This window comes from Mycteria americana, chromosome 12 (assembly GCF_035582795.1).
Source record: "Mycteria americana isolate JAX WOST 10 ecotype Jacksonville Zoo and Gardens chromosome 12, USCA_MyAme_1.0, whole genome shotgun sequence".
Lineage (NCBI taxonomy): Eukaryota > Metazoa > Chordata > Aves > Ciconiiformes > Ciconiidae > Mycteria > Mycteria americana.
In genome coordinates this window covers 4,685,815-4,703,061 of record NC_134376.1, presented here as the reverse complement: position 1 = coordinate 4,703,061, position 17,247 = coordinate 4,685,815, and the positions used below count along the sequence as shown (strand labels likewise).

The window sequence follows — 17,247 nt, the reverse complement described above, 5'->3', positions numbered from 1 at the left end:
GGCCCCGGCCGCCAGCTCCGTGTTCAAGCCCAATTTCACAAGCTCGACTAAAAGCCCCAGGACCGCTCGCAAACGACGCTGAGCTGCAACAAAAAGCATCCAGGCAAGCATGAAAATCCGAGGGCGTTTCTTGTGCCTGAGGCAGGCAAGACAAGGGTCACTCCATGACCGGGGCTCCTTTTCTCTTTGCTTTTCTTTTTTGGAGCCGGGGTTTATTTGAAGTCCCAGCGGGTGAGTCACGCAGCCCCTCCGGCGGGGACACGGCCACGCTCCGGAAAGCCCTTGTCATGGATGCCGTGCGCCAGGGATTGGGTCTCCTGCAGGAGCAGCGGTGGGAGGGCTGCAAGGGGTAGGGTGACCTCAGAAGCGTTTAGTCACGGCGGCTTGCAAAGGCGACGGGAAATGCAATATATAGAGGGAAACCCAGCGCTTTTCTTCCTGCTCCAGCGCACCCGGCTCGCACGGATGCACATGGGAGATGTGTTTTGGCCGCTGCATCCCCAAGCCGGGGGGCACGGTACCCCTTGCCACCGCAGTGACTCATGGGGACGTCTCAGACAGCATTTGGGGCTCTCCCGTCCCCCCCAAGCAGAGGGTGCAGGCAGGGTGGGTGCAGGCAGGGTGGGTGCAGGCAGGGTGGGTGCAGGCAGGCTGCCCGCTCGGCGAGGGCAGGCCCCGCTGAGCCAGGCAGTGCCAGCTATCCACGCCGTGCTGCTGGGTGGTGGGGAGAAAACAGGGTGGTTTTTTTTTTTTCTCTGCATAATTGCTATTTTTTTTTTTTGTCGAGCAGAAAAGCCGTTTCTTTCTCGGCCTCGCCACCATCTGCCTGCTGTGGCAGGAGAAGGCAGATCCCGGCAGCTGTGGGCCTGGGCAGCTGCTCGGCCTTGCAGCCGGGTCCTAACGCCCGGGTGCTTTTAGCAAGAGGAGCAAAAGGAGTTTGTGAGATAAAACATGGATCTGCCTCACTGGAGCTGGGGAGGATTTATTTGCAATCCAGCTGAGAGGCTGTGGGGTTGGTTCTGGTTGCAAATGGTCTGTCTGTCTGTCTGTCCAGATTTGCAGGGCTGTGCGGCAAGCATGAGCACAGAGCAGGTCTGGCGGCGGCATCCAGGAAAACAAACCCCGTCCAGATCTTGCAGGTTCGCCCCAGGGCGGCTGTGCCAGCGATCCCCAGGGCAGGAGCGGGTGGTTGTGGTGCAGCCCAGAGGTGAGACAGTGGCCCTAACCAGTACGCCCAGTGCAGAACCAGTGGAGCCTGGAGGGCCTGGGGAGATGGGGGCTGGATGCATCCCTGCCCCGGGGGGGCTGTGAGCCCGGGGAAAGTCTTTGTGCCAGCCAGCCCTGAGTGCACCCTGTCACACCCTCCCACCCGTGCCCACGCTCCAGCCCTTCCCTTGTCCCACTTCAGCCGGGGCAGGCGGTTCAGCTCCCTGATCCGCCTGAAAACCATCCCTCCCATCCCTCTTTCTCCGATTTTCTGTTTCTGCACATTTCCCCAGCAAACACCTTGTTTCCCCCAGCCGGGAGCGTGCGTGCAGCTGGGGGGCTTCAAATCTGCCACCCCAGCCATGCTCCTCTTTATCTGTGTTCGTTTCCACGTTATAGACCTGAGAAATGTCCCCGTCCCCAAGGAGCAGAGGACAGCACCCCTGGGCAGCACAGGCAGCTCTCCCCGCGCTGCATCCAAGCTGCGGTGCCTCCCCATCCCGGGGTCAGCCCTGCCGTACGTGCCACCGGAGCGTGGCCTCGCACGTGCACGGCAACGCTGCTCACCTACACCCTGAGAAATGGCCTCGAAATACCCCCCTCGCACAGGAGGGCCCATGGTTTTCTTCTGGCTTTGCTGGGGGAATTCAGATTCCCCAAGGCCCAGATGCTCCAGCCTCGCTGGTGCCTGGCACAGGGCGCTGGGATGGCTCAGAGATGGCGGGGGGCCATGGCATCTCTCACCCTTCTCCCCTCCTGTCCTGCAGCGTGGCCAACAGCCCGGGAGGGGCAGAGGGGTGCAGGGGGGGGTCCAGCAATGTCGGAGGAGTGTTGCGGTGGGATGGGGATTTGCAATGCAGAGGGGATTCTTGCAATGCAGGAGGGGGACTTGCAGTTCAAGGGGGTGTCTTGCAATGCAGGGGGTGGTCTTATAATGCGGGGGGATCCTGCAATGCACAAGGGGTCTTGCAGTGTGGGGGTGGGTCTTGCCACGCAGCGGGGGTCTTCTTGCAATGTGGGGGGGTGTTCTTGCAATGTGGGGGGGTGTTCTTGCAATTTACCAGGGCTCTTCCTACGCAAGGAGGGGTCCTGTTATACAGTGGGGGTCTTGCAATGTGTGTGTGGGGTGTCCTGCAATTCACGGGGACTTTTGTAATGCAGGGAAGGGTCTTGCCATGCCAAGGGGTCTTGCAATGTTTGGGGGGTCCTGCAATTCACGGGAGCTTTTGCTATGCCTGGAGGGGACTTGCCTTGCGCGTAGGGGTCTTGCAATGTATGGGGGGTCCTGCAATTCAAGGGGGGGGTCCTGCAATTCTAGGAGCCTCCTGCAATGCAGGGAGGGGGTCTTGCCATGCAGCGGGGGGTCCTGCAATAAGGGGGGGTCCTGCAATTCACGGGGTCTTTTGTAATGCAGGGAAGGGTCTTGCCATGCCAAGGGGTCTTGCAATGTCTGGGGGGTCCTGCAATTCAAGGGGGCTTTTGCTATGCCTGGCGGGGTCTTGCCACGCAGTGGGGACTTGCCTTGTGTGTAGGGGTCTCGCAATGTATGGGGGGTCCTGCAATTCAAAGGGGGGGTCCTGCAATTCAAGGAGCCTCCTGCAATGCAGGGAGGGGTCTTGCCATGCAGTGGGGGGTCCTGCAATAAGGGGAGGGGATCCTGCAATTCACGGGGGCTTTTGTAATGCAGGGAAGAGTCTTGCCATGCCAAAGGGTCTTGCAATGTAGGGGGTATCCTGCAATTCAAGGGGGGGCTGTTGCAATGCAGGGAAGGGTCTTGCCATGCCAAGGGGTCTTGCAATGTAGGGGGGGTTCTGCAATGCAAGGGGGGGGTCCTGCAATTCAAGGAGCCTCCTGCAATGCAGGGAGGGGTCTTGCCATGCAGCGGGGGGTCCTGCAATTCACGGGGGCTTTTGTAATGCAGGGAAGGGTCTTGCAACGCAGCGGCGTCTCGCTGTAGGGGGGGTGTGGTGGGGGGGTGGTGGTCCTGCAATTCGGGGGGGGTCTCGCTACGCCAGGGGGGGTCCTGCCACGCCGCGGGGTTCTGCAGCGATGCGGGGGGCGGCGGGGGCGCGGCGGCGGCGGCCGGAGCGGCGGGGGGGCGGCGGGGAGGGGGCGGGCGGGGGTCGCGGCGGGGGGCGGCCCCGGCGGGCGGGGGGCGGCGCCGCGGCGGCGGGGCTATAAAGGCGGCGGCGGGGCGGGCGCGGCGGCAGCGGCGGTCGGTGGCGGCGGCGGCAGCAGCGGCAGGATGACGGCGAACGGGACGGCGGAGCCGGTGCAGATCCAGTTCGGGCTCATCAACTGCAGCAACAAGTACCTGACGGCGGAGGCTTTCGGCTTCAAGGTGAACGCCTCGGCCGCCAGCATGAAGAAGAAGCAGATCTGGACGCTGGAGCAGGACGGGGAGGACTCCAGCGCCGTGCTGCTCAAAAGCCACCTGGGCCGGTACCTGGCAGCCGACAAGGACGGCCGGGTGAGCTGCGACAGCGAAGAGCCGGGCCCCGACTGTCGCTTCTTGGTGGTGGCTCACGGCGACGGGCGCTGGTCGCTGCAGTCCGAGCCCCACCGCCGCTTCTTCGGCGGCACCGAGGACCGTCTCTCCTGCTTCGCCCCCGCCGTCTCGGCCACCGAGAAATGGAGCGTCCACCTGGCCATGCATCCCCAGGCCAACCTGTACAGCCTGGCCCGCAAGCGCTACGCCCACCTGGGACCTCGCCGCGACGAACTGGCCGTGGACCGCGACGTGCCGTGGGGCGTGGACGCCCTCATCACCCTCCTCTTCGTGGAGCAGCGTTACAGCCTGCAGAGCTGCGACCACCGCCTGCTGCGCTGCGACGGCCGCCTGGTCCCCGCCGCCGAGCCCGGCACCGCCTTCACCCTCGAGTTCCGCTGCGGGAAGGTGGCCTTCCGCGACGGGGAGGGTCGCTACCTCGCCCCCTCGGGACCCAGCGGCACCCTCAAGGCGGGCAAAAGCGCCAAGGTGGGCAAGGACGAGCTCTTCGCCCTCGAGCAGAGCTGCCCGCAGGTCGTGCTCCGAGCCGGCAACGACAGGAACGTCTCCACCCGGCAAGGTACGAGGGGATGGGGGACGCACACACGCGCGCCTCGGCCGCCCCTAAGTCCCGGGGCTGTCGCCGCCCCGAGCTGCCCCCCCCGCATCCCTCCGGCGTCGTCGTCCCTCGGGCATCGCCCGCCCCGAGCTGCCCCCCCGCATCCCTCCGGCATCGCCCCCTCCGCACCGCCCCGGAGTCGCCACCTCGGAGTGGCCCCCCCTGCAGCACTGCCCCCCGGGCACCCCCCCCCCGGCATCCCCTGCCTCCTGCAGCAGCAACCCCACAGGGTGCCCCAGGCACCCCTCTGCCGTCACCTCTTTTTAGGGTCTCCCTCCCCCTGCTTGAACCCCCTCTCACACACGTCCCTACACCCCTCCCCTGAAGTCACCATCTCCCCCGGGCACCCCCCCGCACCCCTCCAGCACGGCTGCCCGCCGTCCCTCCCCCAGTCCTTCCATCCTCATCCGCCCGCACCCCTCCCACATCCCTCTCCCTTCCCCCTCCCGCCTCCCTCCAGCATCGCCTGCCCGGGGGCCCCCATCCCTCCAGCACCCCCGTTTCTGCAGCATCGCCTGCGCAGGGTGCCCTGCACGGGGGAGGAATGGTGAGGGGCCTGCCTGGGGGGCAGGGATGGCCGGGGGGGCGGATGGGGTCTTCCCTTGCCATGAAGGAGGCAGGGCTGCCATCCCTCGCCTTCCTACCTGCGGAGCTCATTGTTCGCCCAACAAAGCCTCCACCAAACTCCCCCTTCCCCGAGCATCGCTGAGCCATGCGCCCTGGGAGCCTCCGGTTCCCCCCGCGTGGGGCTGCGTTCCCCGGTGGGTGGGTGGGTGGGTGGGGTGCCGCCCACCCCCCTGGCCTTGGCAGCATTACATAAATGGCTTCTCCAAAATGCCCGCCTCGAGCCGTGACCTACATCCACCCGCACAAAGGCCGCCGTTCCTACGTGCCCGCTGCTCCGCCTGCGCCCATCTATCTGCTCGCTGGAGAGGCCACCGTGCCACCTGCCTCGAGCGTCGTGGCCACACGGCACAGCTCCCCGGGCATGCGGCCACCCGCCCGCCTTCGAGCACCCAGCATGCTTCCTGCCCCCCCACTCCCCAACTTGAGGGGTGCTTGCTGGAGGACGGGGGGGGTCTCTGCTCCATGGGCAGGGCGATGCTGGAGGTGCACGGCTGCCTGCCACGGCCGGGCCGGTGTGGGAGCCGCGGGGCACATCACCGGCGTGCCAAGTCAGGCCGGCACACGCCGAGCGTGGGATGCGTGTGAGCATGCCTCGCTGCAGCAAAGCCTGGAGGAACGAGCAGCGGGGGATTTTTTTTGTGTGTGTATCTATAACATTTCAAGGTTGCAGCTTAACCCTCGTCCGTGCCTGGGCAGCTCCTTGCAGGGAGCTCGCTGCCTTTCTCCTTTCCGAGAGCAAATCCTGCGCTGCAAAGCAGCCCCTTCAACAACAACAAAAAAACGCCTGCAAAGATGGGCAGTGGGGACTATTTGCCCAGGCGCAGGGGTTTGAGGAGGAGGAGGAGGACGGCGATGGCGGGAGGCTGCCGCAGCGCCGTGGGGGAAGGGCTGCTGCAGCCCTTTGTCACCGGAGATGGGAAAACCAGATGTGGGGGGGAGATGTGCAGGCTGGGGTCCCCCACGGTGGGATGGGACGATGGTGGAGGACCCTGCGGCGTGGTTGGGAGCGCTGCTGGCGGACCCGCCGGCTTTGTGTGATTTGGAACGGATGGGGGGGGGGGGGGGGGGGCACAAATCTCCCCAGCAACAGGGGGCTCTGGGCTGTGCCCGGCCCTTTTCCAAGCAAAACACAGCGGGGAGGGGTGTGCTGGGGCCGCACATCCTCACTTAAGTCCGTTTTGGCCGCAGAAGCCTTTTCCACTCGGTTTATCCTGCCCGGCAGCAGCGAGAGGCTGGGAGCTGCCGCTCTGTGGGGCTCACCCTCCCTTCTCCTGTCGGGAAAGCGCCTTGTCCCAAGGTTATGGAGAAGGCAGCCGAAGAACAGCCGTTGGAGGAAGCGGTTGCAGACAGCCCTTTCCCCCTGCAGAGCTGATAAGCACCGTGCTGCTGGCGGATGCGCTGGAGGCCGATGGGGATGCGGGATGTGGGCAGGGAGCGGCTGCGGCTCAGCGCAGGCTCGTGGGAAAAGGCAGCTTGTGCCCATGTGGAGTTGGGGAGGGAGCAGGGATGGCAGTGGCTGTGTCCCCCCCACCCCACCCTGCTCCATGGGAGGAGCGGGGATGGGGCCACAAGGCTTTTGTGGCTCTCCTGGCTGGGAGCTGGAGCCGGTCCAGCCTTGGGACAGTGCTGTCCCACGAGTGCCGAGTCAGCTCCTGGCTCGAAGCCTCCTCCCTGTCCCCGGGACGGTCGGTGTCACCATCCCTTGCACACAGGGCACTGGGGACCGCAACGCCAGCAATCCAGGCATGAGGTGGGCGCCAGCCCTGCCTCTGCACCGGGGCTGGGGGTGGCCCTGGCACCTCTCCCCTGCCTCCAGCCGCCGAAGGACGGGGTCCCTGGGGAGCCCCAGGCTCTGTGAGAGCCCCCATCTCCCCACTGCACCTTCAAACAGAGCTGAGTCGGGGTGCTGCCAGCAGAAAGCAGCCTCCTCCCCCGCTCAATGGCTCCTTTCTAGCCCCGGTTGTGGCAACAAAGGGCCCTTTGTGGGGGCGAGGGTCCCCGGGGGCAGAGCGCTGGCGTCCTCCCCGCTCCGCTGGGCCCCTGCCAGCCCCCCGCCCGGCCGAGGTGTGCCGCCTGCCTCCCCGCCATGATGGGGGGAGAGGATGGGCCGACTCGGGAGCGAGGAATTTTGGGAAGAGGGGTCCAGGGAGGGCGGTGAGCGAGCAGTGCGGTGACAGGAGCGCGCCTGGGCACACCAGGTTGGCGATGGGGAGCTCTGCTCTGGGGCCAGGAGTCCTCCCGGCATGGGGTGGGTCGGTGCTGGCTGCAGCCGTGGCCCATTTCCCCGCCTGGTTCATCTCGGTGCCGCAGCGAGGTGGGGAGATGTGGCTCTGGGATGGGGGGCACGGCTGGGGGCACGTGGGCTTGGACGCAGCTTTTCATCTGTGGCACGTTGGCACTTGGCGATACCACGAAGCCACAGGAGATCCATAGGGAAGGAGGGGTGGGTTTTCCAGGAAATCTGTGTTTCACCCCCACCCATGACCCCCTTGCAGAGCTGTACCCCCAGCAGAGGAGCTGCATGGTCCCTGGGTGCTCCAGGCTTTGCTCTTAGACAAAAACATGCTTGGATTTATGTATGGGTGCAACATAAGCCCGTCTGAAGGGCAGGGAGGGACAAGTCTCGGGGCACTTGCATGGCTGCAGCGTGGGGTGGAGGGGGCCAGAGCCCTGCAGGGAGACCGGACCCGACCTGTGCAGGCAGAGCTGGGCGCAGCCACCCCGGCTGCTGGGGCACGAGGACCCAAAATCCTGCCCTGCCACCCACGAGGGCTTGGGGGTTTTGCAGGGTGCTGCCGGCGCTTCCTCAGAGGGAGGCGGGCTGGGTTTTGTTTCAGGCATAAGTGTGGGTTTTTTGGAAGGGAGCCTTTTGGCCTCTGCGGAGTTGGAGGATGGGAAAGGTGCAGCCTCCCGTCTGCTCCCGCTGCTGGGCAGGGCTGGCAGCTGCCTGCGGGCCCTGCCGGCTCCCAGCCGTAGAAAGGCAGTGAGCAGAGCCCGTGCGCAGGCAGCTCCTGATCTGTGGGTCTGCCCCCCGTGGGTTTGGGCATGGGGGCTGCTCCAGCTGGCTTGTTCCACCGGTTGCCCGTGGTCCTCCAGGCTCTTGGCCTCCTCTCCATGGAGCACATCGCGCTGGGTCTCACCAGCATCCCAGGACGGCTCTTAGGACACCCTCTGCATGAAAATATAGAGGGAAAGTCTTTTGCATGCTATAAACGCTCCCCCGTGCTGGGTCTGCAGCCCCTCACGGCATGGAGGTTGGCATGGCCACAGCAAACTGCTGCTCCTGTGGATGGAGAAGCTTGTCTCTGGGCTGTGCGGGAAGGCGTGTGCATGCTCTGGGATGGCCACGGGCCCCCGTGTGCATCCGCCATCCCGGGCTGGAGAGCAGCGAGGGCCGGGGCATCCATCCTGCAGACCCGAGGGGTTGGCAGCGGCTGGAAACCTCGGCAGCTGAGGACTTGGGAAGCCCTTTCCTGCCCCAGCGCTGGCTCTCCTCCCCATCGCCCTTCCCCGGCTCTCCTCCCCAGCCCAGGGGCTTTGTTTGGAGGGGGCTCGGTGTTAGGAAGCCCTTTGGGGGACACGCGCCTCAGCCCCCCCGCTCCCACCTCCAGCCTCTCCATCGTCCCCAGGACCCCCGTAGCAAACCCGTGTTGCAGACGGGGCTGGAGGCCATCCCACGCAGGGGATTTTGGGGGGCACAGGCGTGCCTCCGCTCTCACCCCTCCTGAAGCGCCGCCCTGCCGCGGCGTGCTCGCCCCCCTCCCGCCTCCAGCTGTAATTAGCAGCTTCGTCAAGGTCAGGCAGAGTCGTGCCGGCTCCAGACTGTAAATTTACCGAGAGCAGTAATTAAAGCGTGATTGGAGCGGCAGCGGCTCGGCCGGGCGCTGCGGGAGATGCCAGCTCCCTGCAACAGCCCTGAGCTGCAAAAAGCAGAGGTGGTGGCGGGGGGTGGCTGGAGGGACGGCCTCTGTCCTCCGCTGTGGGGACATGGGGACATCTCTCTTGGACCTGCCATGGTCCTACCGCCTCTGACCCCCCAAACCTCCTGCTCCGGCTCAGTTACAGCCCTTTGAAGCCTCCTTCTGCCCCAGCTGTAATTGCATTCCTTTCTGCTGAGTTGGTGTAACCCAACCCAGCGCCCCTTTCGGGGAGGGGGTGGTGGGAGACCCTCCTGCTGCTGGGCCCTGCGAGGCAGCGGGGAAAGCCAAACCTCTGCACGATGGCGGGAGCGTGGGCAATTGCACGGCGGCGGGGCGGGGGAGAGGCTGGTGGGCTCGCTGTGCTCTGTAGTGGGGGTCTCTGGGGGAGAGGGGATGGCGTTGGGAGGCTCCCGGCACTTGCTATCCCATTTCCAGCCCATCCGATCCTGCTCTGCGGCACAAAGCATCTCCCCAGGGTCGCCCCGTTGCCTGCGCGGTGCCTGCAGGTCAAGGAGCTTTTCAGCTAAAAGCGCGGTGAGGAGCAAACGCCTCTGCCCGCTTGCCCCCCACGCAAACTGCAGCAGCAGCTCTTGCAGGCTTGGGGGTGCAGGCAGCCGTGGGTGGCGGGCTGTGTCCCCCCGCATCCCCTCCCGCAGCCCGGTCCCTCTCCGTGAGCCCCCGCAGAGCCCCTCTTCCCCCTCTCCGGCTCTGCTCCGGCGGGCGGGCGGGCGGTACGGCTCTCGGGGGGGCTGGAGCAGCCTGCCGCAGCGCTGCTTTCCCGGTGGGGGTGCAAAATCAAAACCAAATATTTCCTCTGACCGCTGGCTTGGCCCCCGCAGCGCTGGGAGGTGGCGAGAGTGGGGCAACCACACGAGCCGAGGACTTGGCCAGTGGGGCTGGTGGCCGTGTAGCACCTCTCTGCCCCCCCTGCGCTACCCCAAATAGCCCGGGGAGCAAAGCAGGGGGTGGCTGCGTGTCCATCAGGAGCTGGAGAAGGTGCTGCGGGATGCAGGATGCCTGGTGGGAGAGGGGATGCTGTGAGCAGGCAGCGGTGTGGCAGCGGTAGGACAGTTTGGGCGTGGGAGATAAGATTACAGCCAACAAAGCAAAGCCTTCAAAGCCGAATCCCTTTGGGAAAGGTGGGAGACTGATATGCAAAGTAGAGGCTGCTCCCTGGGGGCCACTGGACACGGATGCCTGTTTGGAGATGCAGAGGGGGTGATGGAAGCTGCCGGGTAGCTGTGTCTGCCCCAGCTGTGGGATCTGGGGGAAGACATCTCCATTTCCAAGGCCCATAGCTGGTGTGCGGAGGTAGATGGTCCCTTCCCAGGTGGGTCGGCACCCACTGGGTGCAGCTGGTAGGACTTGCTGGTGGCTTTCCAGTGCAGGGCCACCAAGGCTGCAGTCCTTGAAGTCCTCCCAGCAACTGTGTATTGCAGTACTCGAAATCCCAGCAGCCGAGAAACTGGGAAGCAATGTGCTGCACGGGGCTGAACACATTGCCAGCCCCACGAGCAGGTTCTTGGCTCCAGGAAAAGGCAGATTTGGGCAGAAAGCTTGCATGCAGGCGTTGCATCCTTTCCAGGACCAGGCGCGTGGTCAGACTTGAGCCTGTAGCACCCATGCAGCAGGGGAGGGACGCGGGTGCTTTCTGCTCTGAAAAACTCATCTGGTTCCTCTAAACCGCAGTCTGTATCGCCGTCCCCTCCCAGGCTGCTCTCACTGGTTACAGACCCATGCCCCACTGGTGGTACTGGGCCCCATCTCTGCCCATCGTGGCTGTACGTAGGCGGGGAGGAGCAGGGCTGGGCACCGCACCCCGGCTCCCTCCCTGAAACCCGGCACGGCAGCTCAGCCGCCTTGCTTGGCTCCAGGCTACGGCTTGTGACTCGCATCCCAGAAGTATTTTTAGGCAGAAATCCACCAAGCTGGAGAGCTCTGGAGAGGATTTGGCCCTGCTAGCCCTGACTAAGCAGGTTTGCTTGGGCTCAGTGCCTGTGGGTGGATGTGCATGTGGTCCCGGGGGGGGGGGGGGGGCCGGCAGTGGCCCCAGGACTGTGGCTGGTGGCCCCGGGACTGGCTGCATCCACCTCTGAGGCTGGTGCCCAGGATGGGAATGGCCATCAGCTGCCAGGTCATGGCCACAGCAACGTCCCTTTGGTGCAGGGTTGGGTCACCCCCGCTGACAGAGCTGGGGAACAGGCTGGTGTTGATGGGTTTTGGGAGCCAGGGAAAGGCTTGGCTGCCCCAGGGCTTTCCCAAGCCTCCTCTCCCTGCAAACCTCGCCGCCCCAACGGGCTGTGACAATTTATGGATGAAAAACGGTGCCACGGTCCTTAAACACGCCACGAGCTGGGGATTCATAGGTGGTACGGCGGCCTCTGCTAATGGATTGAATAACCTGGCTGTCACCTTCGGGGAAAAAACTACAGCCCTTTTCTGTGTGAAATATCTAAGTTGGTCTTTGCTTGGTGCTTAATCGTGATGGAGCTGGAGAGTCCTGAGCTGAAGCTCATGGCTTCCTCAGCTCAGTCCAGCCATCGTTTATGGCCTTAACACTTGAGCAGCCAAATGAAAACCTGGATTTGAGCCCAAAATGCCGGAGGGGAGGTGTGTGCACGGGATTCAGGAGTCACCAAAGCTCACCCAGGGGAGCAGGAGCCCCTCTCAGTTGGGTTTCCTGGGCTGCCCTGGCACCCGGACCCGCTGGAGGTGGGTTGGGGTGTCCCCCCCCCCGGCACCCCCCCACCTCCATCTGCCTCTGCCCTGCAGGGATGGACCTCTCGGCCAACCAAGATGAGGAGGGTGACCAGGAGACCTACCAGCTGGAGATCAACAAGGACACCAAGAAATGCGCCTTCAGGACCTACACTGGGAAGTACTGGACCCTCACCTCCAATGGGGGCATCCAGTCCACCGCCTCCACGAAGTGAGTCCCCCGGCCCCGCCGGCTCTGGGCCATGCCTGGGCTTCGGGGACCCCTCTGCATCTCCCAGGGGAATCCAAGGGGGATTTTCCAGCCTAGGTGCTTGCCCCAAAGTGCTTCCCAGCGAAGGCAGTGAATTCCTCAGGGAGTCGGGGCTGGGTTGAGGCTTGCCGCCCACGATGCTCGGGAAGTTCCTTGGGCCGCGTAATCCTTCCCGGCTGGCTGGGGCTGTCGAAATGCTTTACCCTGCAGTTCAACCCTACGCTAGCTAAGAGCTGGGCGGAAACCCCAAAAGCGCATTTGGCTGCCTGCCTGCCTCCTGCCTGCCTCCTGCCTGCGGGGCAAGCACTTCCCATCGGCATGGCCACCGCGATGTGGCTCATCCCACAAAAATGGATCGAATCAGGGTCTTCCGATCCAGCCGTGGCCCTTTCCGAGCCGGCGGGGTGGCACCAGCAGGGTCCCCGTCCGTCGCACCCCGCCGACCGCCCTCTCTGCCCCCGCAGGAACGCGAGCTGCTATTTCGACATCGAGTGGTGCGACAAGCGCATCACCCTGAAAGCTGCCAACGGCAAGTACGTGACGGCAAAGAAGAACGGGCAGCTGGCGGCCTCCATGGAGACAGCAGGTAAGGGACCCCCTTAGGGACCCCCGGCCCTGCGCTGGGGCGGCAGGGGACGGACAATTCCTCCCCGAGCCAAGCTCCTCTTCCAAGTGATGCTCAGGGATGCGGGCAATAAGTTTTTCTTAATGGCTGCACCGCTTGGTGCTGCGGGATGGGGGGGAGAGATGGGGTGGGTGAGAAATGGGTGGGGGGCACAGCCCACCCCTCCTCACTGCTGCCTGCCAGCTGTGGGGTCCGGGCTCTGTGCCCCCCGGGGCCGCTCTCACGGCCCCTGTCCCCTCCGGCACAGGCGAGACGGAGCATTTCGTGATGAAGCTGATCAACAGGCCCATCATCGTCCTCCGCGGTGAGCATGGCTTCATTGGGTGCCGGAAGGTGACCGGCACCCTGGACTCCAACCGCTCCTCCTACGACGTCTTCCAGCTGGAGTTCAACGACGGGGCCTACAACATCAAGGGTGAGTCCCCGGGGGTGGGTGTGGGCTGGGGGGGTGACGGCCATTAGGGTCCCCATGGTGGCTCATGGGGCCACCTTGTCCCCTCTCCCTCTGCCTGCAGATGCCACTGGGAAGTACTGGATGGTGGGGAGCGAGTCGTCCGTCACCAGCAGCAGCGACACCCCCGTGGACTTCTTTTTTGAGTTCTGCGACTATAACAAAGTGGCTATCAAAATCAATGGCAAATACCTGAAGGGCGACCATGCCGGGGTCCTCAAGGCATCCGCCGACGCCATTGACGCCTCCACCCTCTGGGAATATTAATGCACTTTAGCGTATCTCCCGTTGCCAACTTTTCTTTTCCCTCCTCTGTCCTTTTTTCTTTTGGGTTTTGTTTCTCCTCTCTGTAAAAGGATTTTCAGACTGGCTTGCCCTTCCCTCCCGCCGTAGAGTCGGTGCGTTACGTGGGAGATGGGTCTCCGTAAATCTCTGTAAGAACTGGAAAAGTGATGGGGCAGCCTGCCTATAGCTTTGTAGAGGGGTCTGTCTCTATCCACCCCCCCCACCTCCCTCCAGGTTTGCTGGGCTTGGAAACTGCCGTACCCCCCGCCCCGGCCCCAGGCATCGCCTTAGGTAGTTTATTTTCCTCCCCTCGATTGAAAAAGGGAATAAGATCACCTCTGTGCTCGCTTCTGCCATATCAGCACCGGCACCGCCTCAGTCTGTGTTGCCGGTGCCCACCCGTCCCATCCCGCCCCGCTTCGGCCAGGGGCAGAGCGACGGCGCTGGGCTCAGCCGGCTCCTCCCGGCTCCCCCCGGCAGCTTCTCTCCGCTCCTGGCTTTCGGGGCAGGATTCATCCCCGGCTGAGCCCTAAGAGATGACCTTACATATCACAGCATCCCCGGGGACGGGGCTGGCATGTGCCGGCACGTGTCCCCGTGGTCGGGCCAGCAAGCCGAACCCCTCCCCCCACCCCCCCACCCCGTGCACCTGGAAATGATTTTTTAGGGTGATCCCATCTGGAAAGCCTCAGCTTTTCATCTCGCGGAGCCCCGCGCTCCTGGTGTCCCTCTGCCCCTCCTGTGCTTCTGGCTCTGGAGGAGCATCGTAGACCCCGGTGGTGGGTCCAGCCTGGCAGGCGCCGGCCCCACGGCTGGTCCTGCTGCTGTGCCTGGCAGGGGATGGCGTGGGGGGGCACGCAGAGCAAGCCCGTGCCGGGTGGGGGGCTTCATCCAGCCCACCTCCAGCACCGGCGGGCTTTGGTCCCCGCAGGAGCCTGGCTGGCCGATGCAACCTCTCCCGGGCGGTGGCTGGAAGCATAAACTGCAGATTTTGGTTTACAGAATAGAAAAGTTCCTTAGCAAACTTTGCACAGTGATATTTGCTCAGTACCTTTGGTTTTGGGTTTTTTTTTTTTTTTTTTTTTTCATAAAATACTGGAACAGTGAAGTGAATCACTGAACACCTAATGCTGAATTAGGAAGTGCCCGTTCCCGAGGGCGGCAGCTCCCGGTCCCGCTGCCCCTGGGGCACCTGGGCTCGGCTCTCATGCCATCGCAACCCTACTGGAAAAAAAAGAAAAAAAAGGAAAAAAAAAAAAAGACCAAAACAGTATTTTTGTTAGTCTCTATTTATATATGCTCTCCATGGCACTGTGTCACCAGCTGTTGTCTGTACTAGGTCTGCATTAGAGTATAACGCTGTTTGTAACGGGTGATGCTGACGTGTTCGTTAGGGTGTTGAAAGGCACTTTATCCTTTGGGCCTTCCCGGGGCCAGTATTTGCTCCCTGCAAACACACCGAGGAGCCTTTTCCCCCGCAGGACCCCGCTGGGGGGGGGGAGCGCTGGCCTCCCCCCCCCTCCACCCCATGCCAAGGGTGCTCGCGGCATCGCTGCTGTGCCAAAACAGGGCCGGTCCCTATCGCCGGAAGCAAGGTAGGGGCTCGTCAGCCTTAAAGCCACGTGGAGGGATAACCCTCCATAGGAGCTTGGTGCTAAACTCTCGGCTGGGAGAGCGAGCGACCCGTCCCCTGCCAGGGGGACAACGCCGGGCCGGGGTCCCTCGCCGGCGCAGGGGATCCCGGCTGGGACTCTACCTCGGCTCTGCACTCACATCCAGGGGCTGCCTGCGCTCGCACGGGCACCGCGTGCCCGCCCGCCCGCCCGCCCGCCCGGGGACCACGGTGCCCCTCGAAGGACCGAGTGTCTTGATGAAGCCCTGCGTGACCCTGTGACTTGGCACACACTTTTCGCTGGCCTTCGCCCCCCCGCCCCGTGTCGCCTCCTCCCCGTCCCCTGTCGCAGTTCGAACCATGTAACTCCCGCTCCGGCTTCTTCCGTGTGACACTAGGTCAACATCTCTCCTGTCTCCTCTTATCGGGTGTCGTGACTCTCTGAAAACATCTCACTCTGAAAATTTAAGTTTTGGGTTTGTTCGGTTTTTTTTTGGTTTTGTTTTGGGTTTTTTTTTATTATTATTTTTTTTGTAAGTGCCATTTGTATAACTTAAAAAAAAAAAATAGCTTCAAATGGAGAAAGATGAATAAAAAAATAAAACCTGCATTCGGATACAAGCAGTGGTGCGTGGTCTGTCCGGGCGACCGCGGCTGGGGCTGCAGCGGCCTTTTAATGAGAGTCTGAGCATGGAGCATTTGGGGTGGCGGAGCCTTTGGGGGCCAAATTGCTTCACAGAGATTGAGCTGGCTCTAGAGGGCTCAGATGAGTTGGTGGGAAGGGGGACGGTGCCCAACAGGCTCATCTCCACCCAGCAGGCTTAAAGCCAAAGCTGGCTGGAGGCTGGGTCACCTCTCGCGATGCTCAGAGCAGCCCTGAGCCACCGAGGCCACGGGCGTCTCTGAGGATGGGTGAGCTCTGCCCGGGTCAGGGAGCTGCACCAGCAAACCATCCCTTCCAGCAAGCCATCCCTTCCTGCAAACCAGCTGGGAGCGAAACCGTGCCCCCCTTCAGCTGGCAGCGCTGTGAAGGAGCTGCTTTTTCTCCCCTTGGCTTGGATATTCCCCCCCCATAGAAGAGCCCCAAGGGGGAGGCACCCGCTGGGAGGGGAGAGCAATGGGGTGCTGGTTTTGGGTGCGTGGCATAGTGGGGGTCAGCAATAAGCCCTTTCCTCTGCTCGGTGATACAGAGAAGGAGAAGGTTTAAAAAAAAAAAAAAAAAAAGTTAAGGAGAAGGGGAAGATTAAAAAAAAAAAAGTAAAGGACGGGAAGGAGGTGGGAAGCCCATCCGCTGCTGTCCAGCCCAGGCCAAAACATGGCATCCAGCCAGGGGAGCCGGGATGTCCGGGATGTGCCCCCAGCCCTCCCGAGACAGCCCAAACCAGCCCTAAAACTCAACCAACCCACCCAGGTTTGATGCTGGGGCCAACCTCAGTTTCGGCTACAAAGACGGGGTGCAGCACGTGCTTACGGAGGGGCTGGGGGCCAGCTCCATCACCCGTGCCGAGAGCAGCCAGCCCCTGCGCTGCCCTTCATCTCCCGCAGCCAGCTTGGCACCTGCAGGTCACCGATGAGCTCCTGGTTTGGCTTTTAAAATCTAAAGCTGGTTTGCTAGAAGCAAATTTTGGGAAAGAGGGGCTGCACAGCCCCTCCAAAGCACATCCCGGGCGGGACGGTGGGAGGGCATCGCCAGGAGGGACCTTCAGCTTCAGACCCGGGTTTAAGCATGGCAGCAAGGGCCGAAAGAAGGAAGGATGTTCATTCCTTACTATAAACAGGGCGAAAATAAGGCTGTGCAGGAAACGCTGAGCAGCTCCGATTGCCCTGTGCTCGCCCTTGTCCCCCCCAGTGACATCCGCATGTGCAGGAGCAAACCCGGCCGTGACACCCGCCCCGGGGAGAGGTTTGCCCCCGCAGGGAAGGGGCTCCGGAGCTGCTGTGCCGCGGCACGGAGGACCCTCACCCTTCCCATCTCCCCCCTTTCCTTTTGCTTTTAAGGCCGCATTCGGTATTTACCATCGCTCCTGCAAGGAGGGAAAGCCCCCCCCAGCCTTTCCCCCCACAAAGCACGCATCCTGGTTTCCATTTAAAGGAGCGACTGGAAACTATTTTCTATCCCGTCCAGTTTTTCCTTGGGAGCATGTGGAACGTATTAAGCTTTTCCAGGAGGGTCAAATGGGTTTTGCCTTGCAACTTGCAGAGTTTTCAACGGCGCAGGCCGAGATCTGGCAAAACAGTCCTCGCCCCTGCTGCCGCCTGGCATTAGCCCCAGCACCAAGCCGGCGCAGTCGGGATGGAAGGACGATGTTTCGGCTGTAATAAAAGCACAGAGGTAAAAGCCAGAGTGCACAAATTTATTTACAAAAATTCAAATTACAATATAATACAGGAACTTTTTACACACGGAATATTAGAACAGTTTACTACCAGAAGGTAAAGAAAAATA

The 17,247-nt window shown here is 62.7% G+C and overlaps 1 protein-coding gene across 1 annotated transcript; it reads left to right on the top strand.

The window, feature by feature from the left end:
* Window positions 1–3,411: 3,411 nt before the first annotated feature.
* Window positions 3,412–14,718, top strand: FSCN1 (fascin actin-bundling protein 1). Its single transcript, XM_075515631.1, has 5 exons — window positions 3,412–4,274; window positions 11,633–11,789; window positions 12,293–12,414; window positions 12,701–12,868; window positions 12,969–14,718. Exons 1-5 carry the CDS (start codon window positions 3,452–3,454, stop codon window positions 13,169–13,171), a joined length of 1,473 nt encoding a protein of 490 aa, XP_075371746.1. The 5' UTR covers window positions 3,412–3,451; the 3' UTR covers window positions 13,172–14,718.
* Window positions 14,719–17,247: the final 2,529 nt, after the last annotated feature.